Genomic DNA, 18233 nt, shown 5'->3' with positions numbered 1-18233 from the left:
AGAAAAAATAACTTTATTTCTATATCCTACCCACAACAATTAGAAGATAAAATTGAAGAAATGATAATATTTATAAACCCATTAAAAAGGAAATTTAATTTAGAAATAAATATAATTTTAAAAGTCTAAGACTTCAATAATGATATGTATAAAAATTTGACAAGGCATTTGAAAGAGGTAAATCTATGAAAATTTATACCAGATATGTCCATGGAATGGGACACTTAATATTTTAATAATGTTCAAAATGTTTACGTTGATCAACAGTTTCAATATAATCCCAAATAAACCGTTCCTCCTTTATTTCCTCCCTCCAATTCTCGCTCTTTCCTCCCTCCCTCCTTTCCTTCCTTCTTTCCTTTACATCTTTCTTCTTTTTAGAGCTTTGGAAGAAGATTGTAACATTTATGCAGACAGGCAAAATGCCAAAAATAGCAAGGATAATATTAAAGAAAGAGGATAATGTTTGCTGGAGTTACATGACCAGATAGCATGTCCATTATAAAGCTATAGCAGTTAAGAAAACTTTCCTGAGGGCAGACAGCCTGATCAGTAGAATAGAACAGTGACTCCAGAATCAAACCCGCACATTTACATGTAATCGCACTTATGATAGTGATATCACTGTTCTCCAAAAGACAACAAGTAATGTTTTCAGTAAGTGCTATTAGATAATTTGTATATTTATTTGCAGAAAAAAAAAAAAAAGAATCTGGACACTTACCCATACCTTATACAAAATCAATTCTACCTGGATTAAAGATCTAAATGTGAAATACAAACAATAAACATTTTAAAGGAAAACATAGTGGGGCATCTTTATGATGGAATACGTACAAATTTTTAACAGCATACAAAGCAATAATTATACAAGATTTAAAAGATTAATTGAACTATTTTAAGAAATTCTGTTTATCAAAAATAATGCTGTGAAAAGAGACTCTCAGAGTAGAAGAGGATATTTTTATCAGACCTATATTATCAGACGTATCCATCTACAAGAGGATTCATATACAGACTGTAAAAATAACTCTTTCAAATTCATAAAAAATTGGCGTGAAACACAATACAAAGATGACAGAAGACATACATGAAAACTTTTCAAAAGAAAATATCAAAATAGCCATTGAACATACAGAAAGCTTTTCAATTTCATTTAACGTTAGGATAGTGCAAACTAAAACCACAATAATACCCATGCACGTCATCTGGAATGGCTAGAAAGGAAATAATAAAAAGATATTGAATTGTGACAGGATACTGAGTAATCATAATTAAGTGCACTGCTGATGGGAACACACATTAATATAATCACTCTGGAAATTCATTTGGCATTATTTACTAGTACTGGATATGCATATAATATGACAGCAATTTTCGTAGAAAGCATTTACTCAAATAGGAATACATTCAAGATTAAGCCAGTATAGACAGTACTGTGGACACAAGTGCAGGATGGGGTGGGGTGAGAAATAGAGTAGCTCTTTTTTTTCTGTTTTCAGAAAATTTTTGTATATATCAGGGCAATTTTTTTATAAACTATAAATAATCATCTTTAGTAAACACATGAAAAAATTCAATCTTCATTATTAAATAAAACCCAAAGATGTGAAAAAAAATTTTATGTTCAAAACATTGAATGAAATAGAATGTTAATAATATCACTGATAAAACCTCAAAATTGAGACCAATTCTAATATTCAACATTAGAATAATGGGTAATTTGTGATATATTCATAAAATGGAATTGTACACAAAATGAAAATGAGCAATCTAGCACTCTCTACAGTATATTAAGTGAAAGAGCCCAGACACACAAAAAAAAACATGTATAAGATTTCTTTTATATGAAATAAAAAAAAAAGAGGTGAAAATAATTTATGCTGTTAGAAATCAGAATAGTGGTTCTTCATTTTTTGTGTGTGTGTATATAAGGAACAGTTCATTATAAAAAGGAGAATAAAGGATTCTTTTGGAGTCCTAATAATATTTTATCTATTTTGGTGGTTGTTATTACTGTTTAATTTGAATTCTAATTACACAGGTGTGTTTAAGTTTATAAAACTTTATTTATGACATATGCATTTGTCGATATGTATATTATACTTGAAAGATAACATTGAGATCGCACAAATAAGGAAAAAAGCTACACATATATAATTTTCTCTCCTAATTTTTAAAACAATAGAATAAGCATGTTCTAACATTTCTCCATTATATCCTCAGTGAAAAAACAAAAAACAAAAACAAAAAAAAAAGCCACTATATTAAAAAGAGAAGATTAGTGTTGTAAGAAAAACTAAAAGACATGTCCTACAGTTACAGTGTTTTGATTCCAGATCTCTGGGTTGCACTAGAAAAGACTTAACCAATAAAAACTGGAAAAGTATCTAACATACTTTAGTCTGTGGGAATATACAGATGTCCTGTATAATTAACAGATATGCCATTGGCTTTGTTAGAAGCTTTCAAATGCTTTAGGCATAATTAACAAATGTATCTTTTCTCTTCAGGGTCTCAAAGGGAAAAAGAAACCCATAAATTCTTATTGGGTTATGTAGGAACACACGGGGAACACAGACAGATCCCTCATTAGAGGTGAATAGAATATACTTCCTTCTGTGACTCTCAGAGTTCCAGCGACTCTTCCCGGCCCCATCTCCCATTCACACTTGAGTCTCAAAATCACCTCAGTGATTTAGCCATAGCTTTAACAATCTGCTTTGATACCTTCTGTTTCTGGGCTAATCGGATGTTATAAACACCTTTCTTATGATTTTTGATAAAAGCTAGACATTTACATTGGTGTAGTAAGTTTGTACTCTGAATAATTAATAAAAATGCAACCTCTGAAAAGGGAGTTAGTATTTAAAATTCAATCCCCAAGATCTTAAGATTTTCATGATTATTTTTTTTCACTTGGACCCTTAATTGAGATGTCACATATGATATTGTTATTTGTAGTTAATTGGATGTGTTTCAGAACTTCTCACTTCAAATAATAAGATATTTATAGTTTTCCAGTTACCACTAAATAGAAAAGATTATATCAATACCTTTATAATCCTTGCAATTAACTTTTTCAATTAAGCTATGTTTTCCCAAATTCACCGTTATCATTGGAAGGAGCAAAACCATGTGCAAATCACATTTAGCTGGAGGTGAGGCCAAAGAATATTAGAGCATCAATTTCACTACATAGCACCTCAGTACCACCATAATGTTTGATTAGTAAGAGGACTTTCCCTCACCCTTACCTACAAGCCTTGGAAGAATCTTTGAAATGTCATGAAACTGTTGTCCCTTGAATGACTAAATGCATATGTAATGAAGATTGAAATCAGGATTAAATATGCACAAATCCAGATTTAAGCAGGAATCTATATTTTGTTTAAAATTAAGACATCTCTTCTACTCCTTATTTATATCATATCATTCTTAAACTCTATTTTCACTCGAAAATTACTTTGGTATTTAAATATATGTATTTAAATGCATTTTTATTCATCTGTCACTGTAGAATTCATTTATTGATACTCTTAGTGTTGAAAACTATATTTGCCAGAGGGAGAGACATGGGGGCTGAGGAATGACTAAATTTCTCTGACCTCTATATTTAGAGCAGTTTTAATGTTAAGCTCAGCCCACTGTATTTTTGTAAATTCTATCTTATTATTAGTTTCAAATATCCAGTATGTTGGTTAGACATTTATATAGTTTATGAAATAATCTCCCAGATTACTCTTTCTCTCCTCTGGCTCTGCACCTAGCCATTATATTACTACCGACTGCCTATGCCATGCTCCCCATGATCATCTATCAACTACTAATTTGTACTTCTTTAAACTTTCACCCCTTTCTACCAGCCCCCCAACCTCCCTCCCCTTTGGCCATCACCAGATTGTCCGCTATATTCGTGAGTCTGTTATTTTTCACATGTTTTGAGTCTTCAGAAGGAAAAAAAAAAAGATTTAAAAGATAAGAACCAGATCATCTTTAATAATCATATAAAATAATGTAAATGTAAATATTACCAAGTTAAAAAAAAAGTTTAGTGCTTTAAGAGAATTCTAAAGATGATGAGAAAAAATATCTTTCTCATGTATAGGGAGATTGACTGGATTTTAAGAAGAGCACACTTTTACGAACTCTCATTTATTCCATGAGATTTATAAATATTTTTATATTCACTAAAAATATTTCCTTGAGCATATTGTCTCTTGAGAATTAATTCAGTTTCCTGAAAAAGCCAAAATATTCTGCTTTCTCTCTCTACGAATTTGCTTTTTCTGGATATTTCATATAATGAAATTATACAATATACATAACAGGTGGCCTTTTGTGCCTGAATTCTTTCACTTAGCATCATGTTTTAAAGGCTCATCCATGTTGTAACATGCATTGATACTGGCTTATTAATTAATATTTCATTGTATGAACATATCGCATTTGCTACCCATTCATCAGTTGATAAATTTTTGGTTGTTTTCTATTTTTGGCTATTATGAATAATGCTGCTCTGAACATTTACCTACAAGCTTTTGTGTGAACACTTGTATTTTTCCATACATTTGGGGTATATATCTAAGAGCAGACTTACTGTGTAATAATGGTAATTCTGTGATTAACTTAGTGGGTATCCCTCACACTGTTCTCCTAGTAGCTGTACCATTTTACATTCCCTAAAACAATGTTCAACAGTTCTAATCTCTCCACACTCTTGCCAGCATTTGTAATTTTCCTTTTTAATAACCATCCTAGTGAGTGTAAAGTGGTATCTCACTGTGATTTTAATTTGTATTTTCCCAATAGCTAACATTGTTGCATATTTTCATGAGCTTTTTCTATTTGTAAGTCTTCTATAAGATGTCTGCAAGTTTTTCGCCTTTTCGAAAATTTGGATTTTGTCTTTTTATTATTGAGTTGTAAGTGTCCTTTGTTTATTGTGTATACTAGACCCTTGACAGATATATGACTTGCAATTTTTTACTTTCATGGGTCACCTTTTAATTCTTTGATAACATCTTTTGGTGCATAAAAATTTGTGTTATAAATTTTTATGAAGTCCAGTTTATCTACTTTTACTTTCGTTGTTTGGCTTTTGAAGATCTAAGTATACTGTTGAGAGCTTCTCTGAGTTGAGACATAGAGAGCTGAGCTGTCACGTGTTGGAGTAGCCAGTTATAGCAATAAGCCATAAGTGAAAGATTGAAGCCTCTAGTCTCTTAATGTAATGATAATCTAAGTCATAGCTCATGAAAGTTATTGATTATTTTTATTTTTATTCCCATTATAGGTTTCCAGAGGGACCTATATAGACAAATGCAATTTAACAATGTTGAATAAATTCATTCTAATGGGAATTACAGACTGCCCTGAGCTGCAGGCTCCATTATATGGATTCTTTCTCATTGTTTACACAGTCTCAATTGGCTTGATCATCTTCACCAAGGTGGACTCCAACCTACAAACATCCATGTACTTCTTCCTCACACACCTGGCATTTACTGATTTCGATTATTAGACTGCTATAGAACCAAAAATGCTAGTAAATTTTCTTGTAGATCAACATACAATCTCCTATAATTGGTGTGCTACTCAACTCACTTTCTTCAGTATGTTTATCATTAATTAACTTTTTATTCTGTTCACAATGGCCTATTACCATTATGTGGCCATCTGCAACCCTCTGCTCTACACAGTCATCATGTTACGAAGATTATGTCAGTTCCTGGTGGCAATACCCTATCTATACAGTGTCCTTTCGTCTTTGGTGACCACCATAAAAATTTTCATTTTGTCATTTTGTGGGTATAATGTCATCAGACATTTCTACTGTGATAGTCTACCATCTATATCTTTGCTCTATTCAGACACACATGAAATTAAATTGATAATTCTCACATTTTCAGCTCTTATTTTGGTGTCATCTCTTCTGATAGTCCTTGGTTCCTACACACTGATCTTGGTTGCCATCCTCAGGATGTACTCTGCAGAGGGCAGGCACAAGGCCTTCTCCACCTGTGGATCGCACCTGACAGTGGTGGTCGTATTCTATGCTACTCTCTTCTTTATGTACATGCAGCCCAAGTCCAAAGATTCATCTGATACTGATAAATCTGATACTTATTTTACGCTTTGGTGATATCCATGCTGAATCCCATGATCTACAGTTTGAGGAACAAAAAATGCCCTGACTAGAACCTGGACCTTGTGTGCAAATATCCTATTGAAAATTCACTTAAAACATGCTAGCATAGATTATGTATTAGTCAATGTTTGCTATTACTGTTATTGCTACATGTGTGCATTTATCTTCATGGGATGAGCAAGATTCAATGTGTGATAGGCGCAGAAATAAAGAAAATTGTATACTTTTTCAAACCAAAACATATCACTAACAGATGGGTGCTTTCTGCTCATACTTTATATATGAACTTATATTTACTTTCAAGTCTGATTTATGCCATTCTTACAAAGTTTCCCATGTAGCCTGTTTGCATTTCTCTTCCACTAAACTTTTATTTCTATAAAGCCAAGGACTCTATATATTCCATTCATAGTTTTATCTGTGGTGCCTAACATGGTAAAGGCATAAAAAAGGATGCCTAATAGATTTTATATAAATGGATTCATTCAAAGAAATAAACATATATTGTTAAGTTTAACAACCAAAATCTCTCTCTTTATGTGACTTAGAGAAATACAGAAAATGGGCAGAATAAGAAGTGGGTGATATAAAGAAGGGGAGTAGTAAAATTATTTAAAGAAATTATTGTGAAAATTTTTAACTATAATAAAAATTTAAAACCTTCAGATTGAAGATTAACAAGCCTCAGTTAAAAGTAACATATAGACAACTACTTAAAGGCACATCATAATCAAGTTGTCAAAGCTACTGATAATAATAAAAAAAAAAAGCAGTCAAAGAAAAAAACAATTTGAATACAGAGGAAAAAAGTTTATAGACATGATATCAAAAGCATAATATATAAAAGTACAAATTAATAAATTGGACTTCATCAAAATTGAATAACCTACCAATTATACTTTTGGACACTTATTTAAAGGGAATGAAAATTTATGTTCATACAATCATCTTAAGTGAATATTCGAGGAAGTTTTATCCATTATAGTTTAAAAACTGGAAAGAACCCACATGCCTTTTAGTGAGTGAACGGTTAAACAGATTGTATTATCAATACGTTGGAATACTACTCATAACAACAAAGGAACAAATAAGTTACACACACACGGTACAAATAAATCTCAAGAGATTTATCTTGAGTGAAAAAAAAAAACCCCAAAAGATTGCAAGTGGTATGATATTATTTATAAAACATTCTTCAAATGACAAAAGTATACTGATGTAATACAGATGTGTAATTACCAGGGGTTAAAAACAATGGCAGAGAAGGAGGAAGTGGATGTGGTGTAGTATAAATCCTGACTTTCTTTTTTCCTTTTGCTGTTTTGTAATGCAAGTGACTGATTTAAGATTTGGTTGCCCAGGCATTTAATTCAAAGGGGCATCTACTTCAAAAGATAGCGATCTCCAATGGACACATTGCCCGCCACACCACCAGCCATACTGCCTTTCCCCATTGAAGCTCCTTTGTTTTGGACATCTTGGTTGATTTCAATAACTGACCATTTGGGCCACTTGTTTGTTTTTTCTTCCCCAGCTTTAATTCATATGTTTTAAATTCATCAATAATGAGTGAGCCTATAAAACTCCAGTAAAAGCTGAACCCCAAATCCCTTTCTCTGTCTCTGTCTCTGTCTCTGTCTCTGTCTCTGTCTCTCTCTCTCTCTCTCTTTCTCTCACCTCTCTTCCCTCCCCCCCGCCCCCAGGACCTTGCTATGAATAGGTTTGCTGTTTAATTTCCAGGTCCTATAAATAATACACCTGTATCTTTTCAAATTTTCCTGGAGGTTATTGTTGAACGGTGTCTTGTGCTGATGGAATAGATCTGTATTGAAGTGGGTTTCCACAGAACAGAATAACAAAAATGATTCAATATGCAGTAAAGAAAAAAAAAACCATAAGAGAAGTGGTAGACAGATGATAGAAACTCACAATGAAATGAGAAATAACAGTAATTAATTTCCATCCCTGAAGGAAAAATAAAAACATCATGATCAACAAATCAAGGAAGCAATACCTATTGTGTAATGTATTATTTTAATTCCCTAAAAGTTTTAAAATAATACAATAGAATTTAAGCATTTCTACACTGTGTCACTCATTCGAGGAGACCACTGTGCAAATGTAGACTTTTGATGGCCATGTGTTATAGATACAGTATTTTAGTCTAGAGTCCTGTATGGTACAAAAGGAAAGTTAACCAAAAGTAAAATAGTAAGGAAGGAAGAAAAGAAGGGAGGGAGGGTGAAGGAAGGAGGGAGGAAGGAAAGAAGGAAGTGGGGAGAAAGGAAACATGGTTAATACAAATTGTCACTGACAATTAAAAAACAACCTCCAGATAGTTGTGCTCACAAATACTTTAGGGACAATCAACAAATTGCTTGGCATCTCCTCAGGGAAGTTCTCAAAAAGTGAAAAAAAATCCATAAATTGTTCTCTATAAGCCATGTAAAAAACAAATGAGGGAGTCAAGTGAGAAGCTTCATTACAGGTAAAAAGACAGAATATTCCATGTAGTCCCTGACATTACCAGTATTGATAATGTTTCAGTGACATATGCAAAGTTCCACTTTCATGACAAAACACTAGCAAAATGTTATCATCTCTGATTTAGTTCTCTTTGCTTTCTACTCCTGAATGATGCCTGAGCAGGAATAGTATCCTTCTCTTTTTTCTCATCATATTCATGTTTTTGAGTATTTTCTCATGAGTTGACAGACTAAATGCTCAAAAGCATCTTTGAAACATCATCGTGCTGTCACTTATAATATTGTTTTATATAAATATTATAGCTCTAATGCAGGCCAAAACTGAGAGCAAATGAAGCTTAACTTTATAAAGAAACATGAATTTTTAAAAATTGGTAAAATCAAGAAACTGCAGGTATTCAATCTATCATTTTGATGTCCTTCCAAATTCTTAGTTATTTAGTGGCCCTAGGCTCTTTTTTGTGATCCTCTCAATATAATTCAATAGTTAATGATTATTTAAATAAATGTACAAATAGGATTCTTTCCAGTTCTCTTGATGAAACAAAAGGGGACTCCCACCTCTCACTGAGTTGTGAAAGGCAGGATTTGAATATTGGAAGACTTTTAAGTACTCAGTTTTGTAGTCATAGTACAATGTTCAGCATGTTTTCCAATTTCATATTGAATGTGGCAGACAGCAGATATAGTTATCTCAAAGGGTATAGTGTTTTTTAAAAGTAACAGTTGGTATTCAACAAAGATGTTAAACTATGGAAAAACAATTTGGTTCTTCCCATAGAACACTAAGGCTTATGAGAGGAGGGAAAAAAAAACAAACAAACATTGATCTTTCTTACCTTACAGGAAAATTGGAACTTACCATGTATGATTTTTCTCAACCTTTCATGTTTGCAAAACAAAACAAACAAAAAGTAAGATTTATACTGCTTCTTTTTATATGTACTGAAGATATTTCTCTAAAATTACTATTTATTGATGTCCATTTCCACATGTCTGCTTTAAGAAAGATATGCGCATTTGGGCAGGGTAGGCAGGCAATCAGGAGGTCGCAAAATTATAAGCAATATTTTTAAGTGATTTAAATGTAAATTTTATGTAATCACTTTTGTATTTAATGTCATACAATTCTATGTTTGTATTTATTTTCTTACAGGTCACTCAGAGACTGCTGCCACTGTAATTTTTATTGTAACCAGTGTTATTTCTTTTTTTAAAAGATATCATTCATGCTCACAATATTTTAAACCTAATAATTCTCTTACCTTAATCTGCCATCCACCATTTACTCAGGTATATCATTAATCCGTATATTATTAGGGATATTTAGGCACATTTCTATTCAATTATACAAAATGTTTATCTGTGCTTTATATTATATCGTAGTTTGAAAACATTCCTGTGGCCTTAAGGTGTAGAAAAATTTGAAGTACTATTAAAGAATCCACGTATATCTCTTTAGTGTATTTTATTTCATCTCTATAGTATTGTGTAACATAGTGACTTTAAACAATTTTATCCAATGCACACACCTTTAAACATACATTAAAGAGTATAGTATCTCTTTATCTAAAGGCAGTTTTTATGAATCTTCATTATGTGAAGACAATGCCAATGACTGCTCTTTCTCCCAAGGTGCCCAGGTTTCTTCATACTCTGCTGGGTTGTTGCACTGTAAAGTGTATTTGATTTGTTGCATGTAAGTTAATTATCAACTCACATGATAATATGTTAATTGTCATGAAAAGATTAATATTTTAGGACAATTTATGTAGAAATGTTAGCGTTTTGTTTTATTAGTTAAGAAAATAGAAGATAAATATTTCAGAAGAATAGCACCTTGATGGTCTAATTTTCGTCATGGAGAAAGGGATGGTGTAGGACCTGGAGTAAGTTACATACATTCTATCCTACTTGACTTACTTCTCACCTGTTGATCATCATAGCCTTGACAAAGAAGATAGGTCACAGTTTGGAAGAATTTACATACAAATGTATAAAGAAACTCTCTTTGAACTAACTTATTATGGCCATTTAAAAAACAAAAATAAAATGATTTACGTACTTGATTTCCAGGTGACATAAACACATGGGATCATTTAATATTTGTTTATCCCTGCCAAAAACCCCAGAAGGAAATACTGGGTTAGTATATGAGACTAAAGGGTTTTAGATAAGTTAAATTTTTGCCTAAAGTAACCCTTGGTATATATCATAAATAGAGGTATAACTGGGATTATATCTATATATGTACATGTCTCATGTGTTTCTCCATATAACAACAAATAACACTCACTGTACTCTGTTATACTTTTCTTATTTATATATTTGTTCAGTATCTGTCAAGTGTGATGTTTTAGCCTGTATCACCTGCAAACATAAAGGATTTTACAGGACTATGTGTTGAGGTAGGGAGTTCTATACATTTTTTTGGAATTTGTGGTTTTAAATTTTTATTATAATTATTATATAATTTTATAATTTAATTTATTATATAAATGGCACATATATTAAGCCATATTATTAAATGTAACTTATGTGTCACTGTGCTTGCAATTATATAAGTGACTAATAGAAAACTTTAAAGAATAGCACAATAATAATTTATATATGTAGCATAAATTTTTAACATAGTTTTAAGTTTTTTCATGTTTTCTTTATGTATCTATGTATATATGTCTATATCTATATCTATATATTTATATGTATCTATATTTATATGCTGTATACCTATCTATATCTAAGTATCTATGTATCTATGTATCTATGTATGTATCTATCTATCTATCATCTATCATCATCTATCTGTTGTCTCTCTAACTATACTATACCATCCTGATTTCTCTACTTTGGCACTATTGATATTTTGGACTGGATATTGGATATTATAGGATATTTAGAAGCATTACTGACCACTACCACTACTATAAATGCTAATAATACCCTACCTCCCAGTTGTGACAATCAAAATGTCTTCTAGACATTGACTAATGCTTATTGGTTAATAAAATCACTTCCAATTGAGAATTACTAACAATATCTGTCTCTATCTCTATTTATGTTTATTATTATTTGTGGGAGATGAGTTTATTTTCATATATCCTAAATTAGAAAGTTTGAGTGTATCTTATTTATACTATTTTTGCATACTAAAACTATCCCAGGTAATAATACATAAAATCTATTGACTGTATTGCTGTCTCTTTCTAGACAGGTTTCTTGATAAACCTTCATGGAAACACAAAATCTAACATTGTTGAATGAATTCGTTCTCATGGGGATTACAAACCACCCTGAGCTGCATGCTCCATTATTTGGGCTCTTCCTCATCATCTATATGATCTCAGTGGTGGGCAACTTGGGCATGATCATCCTCACCAAGGTGGACTCCAGTCTACAAACGCCCATGTACTTCTTTCTCAGGCACCTGGCTTTCACTGATCTTGGTTATTCAACAACTGTAGGACCCAAAATGTTAGTAAATTTTGTTGTAGCTCGAAATACAATCTCCTATTATTTTTGTGCTATACAACTAGCTTTCTTTCTTGTGTTTATTGTTAGTGAAATTTTTATTTTATCGGCAATGTCTTATGACCGTTATGTGGCTATCTGTAACCCTCTGCTCTATCCAGTCATCATGTCACAAAGAATATGTCAGCTGCTGGTGACAATCCCCTATCTCTACAGCACATTTGTTTCTCTTCTAGTCACTATAAAGATTTTCAATTTATCTTTCTGTGGCTACAATGTCATCAGTCATTTCTACTGTGACAGTATCCCGTTGTTATCTTTGCTCTGCTCAGATACACATGAAATTGAAACGATTATTCTGATTTTAGCTGGTTTTGATTTAATTTCATCTCTTCTGATAGTTCTTGTGTCTTACCTGCTCATACTTGGGTCCATTCTTAGGATGAACTCCGCCGAGGGTAGACACAAGGCTTTTTCTACCTGTGGATCCCACCTGACTGTAGTCATAGTATTCTATGGGACTTTGATATTTATGTATGTGCAACCTAAGTCCAGTCATTCCTTTGACAGTGATAAAATGGCTTCTATATTTTACACTCTTGTCATCCCCATGTTGAATCCCTTGATCTATAGCTTGAGGAACAAAGATGTAAAATGTGCACTACAAAGGGTATGGAAAAAACTATATAATCTTTTCTCTTAAAGTTTACATACAATATAATTCCTATAAACTAGGTTATGGACTTTAAATGTTGCTCTATGTGCCTCAAGAAATAGCAAGCACAAATAAGAGAGAGAGAAAGAGAGAGAGAGAGAGAGAGAGAGAGAGAGAGAGAGAGCTCTTTTCTTTCCTTTGGTTTTAGCCTTCATACTCTTCCCTGGTATGTTTTAATTTAATTTTATTATTAGTTTCAAGTATCCAGTACATCAGTTAGACATTTATATAGTTTATGAAACGATCCCCTGATTGCTCTTTCTCTCTGGCTCTCCTCCTAGCCATTGCATACTGCTGACTGCATTCCCTATGCTGTGCTCCCCATCCCTGTGGCCATCTATCAACTACTAATATGTACTTCTTTAACCCTTTACCACTTTCTCCCAGCCAGATTGTCCTGGTATGTTTTAGAATTATATTTAATAATGGTGTGTCTTTGACATCTGACAATTTGAAGTACTCAGTCATCTTTCTTTGCTCAAATACCCCTCTTCCAAACATTGGGATCCCAGTTTTTCCTCTCATTGCCTCTCCTCCATATATGAGTCTATTAACTGAATATACTTTGTAATTCAGCAATCCCTAGGTTCTGATTGGCACCTGATTTTGTCTTAATCAATCCATTTTATTGATATCAAAGGATAGAAATTAAGATAAATCTTTGAGGTTACCCAGAAGCTCCCAGGTTTGTACTGTTTTTTTTCTCCCAAGTGGTTCTTAATAACTGCTCGTTTGGTTTTGAAGAGCTTATAATATTTCTTTATCTCTCTGAAAAAAAAAACAACGTAATTATATTTAAAAGTTATGTTCTAGTTGTTGTTGTATTCTTATATGTTTCCCAATTTTTGATCAATGTTGATTATTCACTGTGTTTTAATTGTCTTTCTTTGTTTAAGTGCATTGGTTGATTATCCTATTGTGGGAAGCAAAGGGAAATAATCTGTTGTTTGCACAATGTCATATTTCTAATGTAAGTGAAGCCTGACACATGACGAAGACATAGTTATCTAGCCTTTTGTACACAGCTGATCCATGTTGCTCTCCACATTTTTCCATGTGCTTACTTTCATTTTTATTTTCCTTTTGCTTGCTTTTTTTCTTCTGAATATTTCTGGGATTTTATTGAAACTATTAGTCTACAATATTTGCTTTGTTTGCCATGATGCAATAAAATTCTGTTTAGCTAATAAATATTTAATAAAACACTTCATTGGAATGACATTTAAAAAGTGCATGATACGAAGCAACCAAAACGCCTTCAGTAGATATATAGGTAAATAAACTGTGGTAGATCTAGACAATAGAATATTATTCAGCACTAAAAAGAAATAAGCTATCAAGCTATCAATATAAAATGATACCATGGAACCCTAAATGCATGTTTCTAAGTGAAAGAAACCAATCTTAAAAGTCTACCTACTATATGATTCCAACTATAAGTCATTCTGAAAAAGACAAAACTATGGAGACAGTGAAAAGATTTATGGTTGCCAGGGGTTAGGGCATAGAGAAAAATGAATAGAAGGAGCATGGAGGATATTCAGAGTAGTAAAAATACTTTGTATGAAACTAAAATTGTGGATACAAGCCATTATATACTTGTTCAAATATATAGAATGTGCAACACCAAGAGCAAATCCTAATGTAAAGTATGCAGTTTGGGTGAAAAAGATGTGCCGATGTATGTTCATTGATTGTAACAAATGTACTATTCTAGCGGAGCTTGTCATTAATGGATGGGGGAGACTTTGCATGTGTGAGGGCAGAGAATATGCAGGAAATCTCTGTACCTTCTTAATTTTTCTGTGAACAAAATTTTTCTAAAAAATAAAGTCTTAAATACAAAAGTGCATGATACAGTGTCACATGAACATAAATATTATCGAAATGTTGCTGTTAAAACAAAATTTTAAAATGGTAATAAAGACTACTAGGTAATAATATCTCATACTTTGAGCCTGCTTCGTGTCTTGAAAAATTTAGTTATCACAACAGCTCTATGAGATAATCTCTGTTAAAATGCCTATTTTATAGATTTCGAAATGATGATTCAGAGAGATTAGGTAAATTGTCAGAGTCCACTAAAGTATGAAATATTAGAACCAGGTTTAAAAGCCAAGTGGTGAAGTTCATACTCAAGACTTCATGCTCTTCACAAGTACCCTAAATTATTTCTTAATGTCATTTTTATACTTCACTGATGTCATTCTAGAAATGACAAATGGTAAAACTTTAAAAGATGTTAAATTAGAAGAGGAGAAAGAGCAGAAAGGCTTAAAAACCAGTTAAAGCCATGTCTGGCATCAAAAAGAAAAAGAATTTAAGAAAGATATACTTAGTTTATTAAAAATAAATAAATTGGCTCACAGAAACATAAAATGATCAGGCCCTTTTTAATGAGTAATTTTGCTCAACTAGAAAGCCAAAGCAAAGTGAAGACGTGACATAATCTGAGTGGATCTGTAATAAATCAGAAGAAGGGCAAGAATTAACGTAAGGTTGCCAGAAACATGCTGAAAAGTAGATAAATAAGAAGATTCCCATTTTAAGAAATGATTTCTGTTCTAAGGAGTTCAGCTACCTTTGAGAAATGAAGATTGAGGCAAAGCAAAATTCCCAAAAAAAGCCAGATGTCTATTTTTAATGATTTGTAGGAGGAATTCTACAAGGGAACAATACAAGAAAAAAGTATTCTTTCTCCCCAAAGAGAAAAAGTCTGTGAGGGGAATGTTTATTTTCCATTACTTTCTGCTTCCCAAACTTCAAAGAACCTTTTAATGTGTGTTTTATCCATTTGGGAAATTAATTGAAGGGCAAGAGAATATATTGACTTTGATATTATTGACCTACTGAAGCAATAAATACTATGAGAACTAACGTGTGATCATTTATTATTTTAAACTAAGCCCTCTTCCTTGACTCAGTGTTTATTTAATGACATTATATGCATGGGAAAAGTATTCCTAAATGATACAAGGAGGAAAGGCAGAGTACCACACGCAGTTGTGAAGCTTGGGCACCATGTTATTTTAAGGTGTTCTATTCAGATAGACTAAGATATGAGAAATCCCTCCCTAAACATACACGACTTATTTAGTATTGTCCTTATTCACGTAAACATGCAAAAGCTGCCCATCGCAGTAATTAGACAAATAAAAGAAATAACATTCATCTCAGGAATATATATCAACCCATGAGGAGAAAATTCACTAATCAACATATAGTTTGTCATTGAAAGAGCTCCCGAAATACAAGAGATAATACTAATTGAGAAGTATGAGTATGAAAGTTAAATGTTATCTTTAGAATAAGAAATGATCTGTGATTCATTTAGTTCTTAATGATTCACAAGAATCATAATATTCCCGTGTCAAATTGCATCTGCATATGGTATTTTAAGTAGAGAAAAGAACCATTAGAAAAGATGGAGAGTATAGGAAATGACAAATTTGTACATATATGTGTATATATATAGAGAGAGAGAGAGATAGACAGAGAGAGAGTCAGAGACAGGGACAGGGACAGAGACAGAGAGAGAGGAAACAAAGATTCCTTGGAGAAAGAATAACCACTGGAGAGCTGAATAGGAATGCTATGGAGGTAAAGAGGTCTCAGAAGTCACGTAACAGGAGGAGCTATATTCTAATGTCGAGTATGTGAGTGGCACACCCTGGAACTGGGAAAGGTATGCCCTTTACAAAGGCCCATTCTTTGCTGTGTCATATGTGAACAGAAGTTTACATTGTACTTATAGTAAATCTTACCTTTATTAGCTCTTTGATAATAAGAATTAAAATATTTTGTATGATAGTCTTTAAATCCTCACAAACTTGCATGGCATTAAACACGAAATAATAGCAAAATATATGACCCAATGCATCTGTCTACTTATATAATTCATAGCTCAATATATTTATTTATAACTCAGGTTAACAGAAATCAATCAACCAGAGAGCAGACAAAGCAAAAATTTAGTTTATATTTTGTCATAAAAACTGTTGATATTTTTAAAACTTACCTCTTTATGAAATTATTTCTTAGCCATCACAGCCAACTTTAATTCTATAGAAATTATGTACTTATTTTCAAAATAATTGATTTAGGAATAGAACAATAGAACAAAGATTTCTTTCAGCCTTCTTTTTTTTTTTTTACAAAATCATTAAATTTTCATGTATTTTGTCTGGCCATAAAGAATTTAATACCTATTAAATAAAAATAGTCTCTATATCTTGCAGAGTGTATTATACCTAGATTAACCTCTTGATTTCAGATCTGGTAATAGTCACATAAATCGTCCCTAGTTGTTAATTTAATTTGTTTTTTATTTTTATAGCAGTTACTATTGAGATATAATTCATAAACTATATAATTTACTTATTATAAGTGTTCAATTTAAAGATTAAGATATATTCAGAGTTGTGCAACCAACACCACAATTTTAGAATATTTTAATATTTTTATTAGCAGTTAGTCTTCTTGTTAACACCCTCAATCCCCAGCTTCAGAGAACCAAAAATTTCTTTCCTGTCTCTATGAATTCATCCATCCGGGCATTGCATATAAATATAACCACTCAATAGTTGGATCTTTGTGTCTAGTTTTTTTCACATAGTATAAACGTGAATGTTTTTGTATTATAAGACATTGGATGTTATTTTATATCATCATTTTAACTTGCTTTATCTGACAATGCTCTAGCAGGGAAAAAAGGGAACTACCTATGACTTCTGAGTAGAGGTGGAAATCCAGAACCCTACTCAATCTTCACTAACACCTCTGATTTTCAGGAACTCTTTCAATGACAAGCTTTATGGTTGATTAGCAGTTTATTTTCATGGGGTTAATAAACATTCCTAAGTTGTATATCTCTATTTGAAGATTACATAATTGTTTATACAGAAAATCAATCTGCAAAAGAACTAATAATTGAATATGGCAAAGTCACAATATGCAAGGCAACATATAGCATTCTACTGAATTTTGTATATACACAATAAATAATTGGAAGTTTAAATATATATTTATTGCAATAAAACCAAAAAACATGAAATATTTATAAATCTAACAAAATATGCACGAGATCAAGATGTTGAACTGATGAGATAAATTGAAGATGTGTAAATGGTGAGCTATATTTTGCTCATGGATTGGAAGACACAATATTATTAAGATGTACAACATTTAAATGAATGAGATAATCTGCAAGCTGACTCTAAAATGTACATAAAAGGGCAAAGAAATTAGAATAGGCCAAAGAATTTGGAAAAAATAAATAAAAATATAGTTGAAAGATTCACACACTACTTTTATTTTTTTCTTATTGTATATGTATAACATGCTTATAGTAAGGCAAAATGGGAGCTAATTATTTAAAATATAATAAAAACATATAGCAAAGTTAAACAGT

General features: G+C 32.0%; 1 protein-coding gene and 1 pseudogene across 1 annotated transcript; both read left to right on the top strand.

The window, feature by feature from the left end:
• Positions 1-609: 609 nt before the first annotated feature.
• On the top strand, positions 610-6197 carry LOC105308237 (annotated as a pseudogene).
• A 5672-nt stretch (positions 6198-11869) lies between these two features.
• Positions 11870-12811, top strand: LOC105308226 (olfactory receptor 8K3-like). Its single transcript, XM_011384069.1, has one exon. It carries the CDS (start codon positions 11870-11872, stop codon positions 12809-12811), a length of 942 nt encoding a protein of 313 aa, XP_011382371.1.
• Positions 12812-18233: the final 5422 nt, after the last annotated feature.

This window comes from Pteropus vampyrus, unplaced genomic scaffold (assembly GCF_000151845.1).
Source record: "Pteropus vampyrus isolate Shadow unplaced genomic scaffold, Pvam_2.0 Scaffold559, whole genome shotgun sequence".
Taxonomy (NCBI): Eukaryota; Metazoa; Chordata; class Mammalia; order Chiroptera; family Pteropodidae; genus Pteropus; species Pteropus vampyrus.
Note: the sequence above shows the minus strand (reverse complement) of the source record. Positions and strands in the feature narration are given on the sequence as shown.

Bases quoted from the DNA above. Each gene is read 5' to 3' on its own strand.
- LOC105308226 (XM_011384069.1), top strand. From the start codon at position 11,870: ATGGAAACACAAAATCTAACATTGTTGAATGAATTCGTTCTCATGGGG.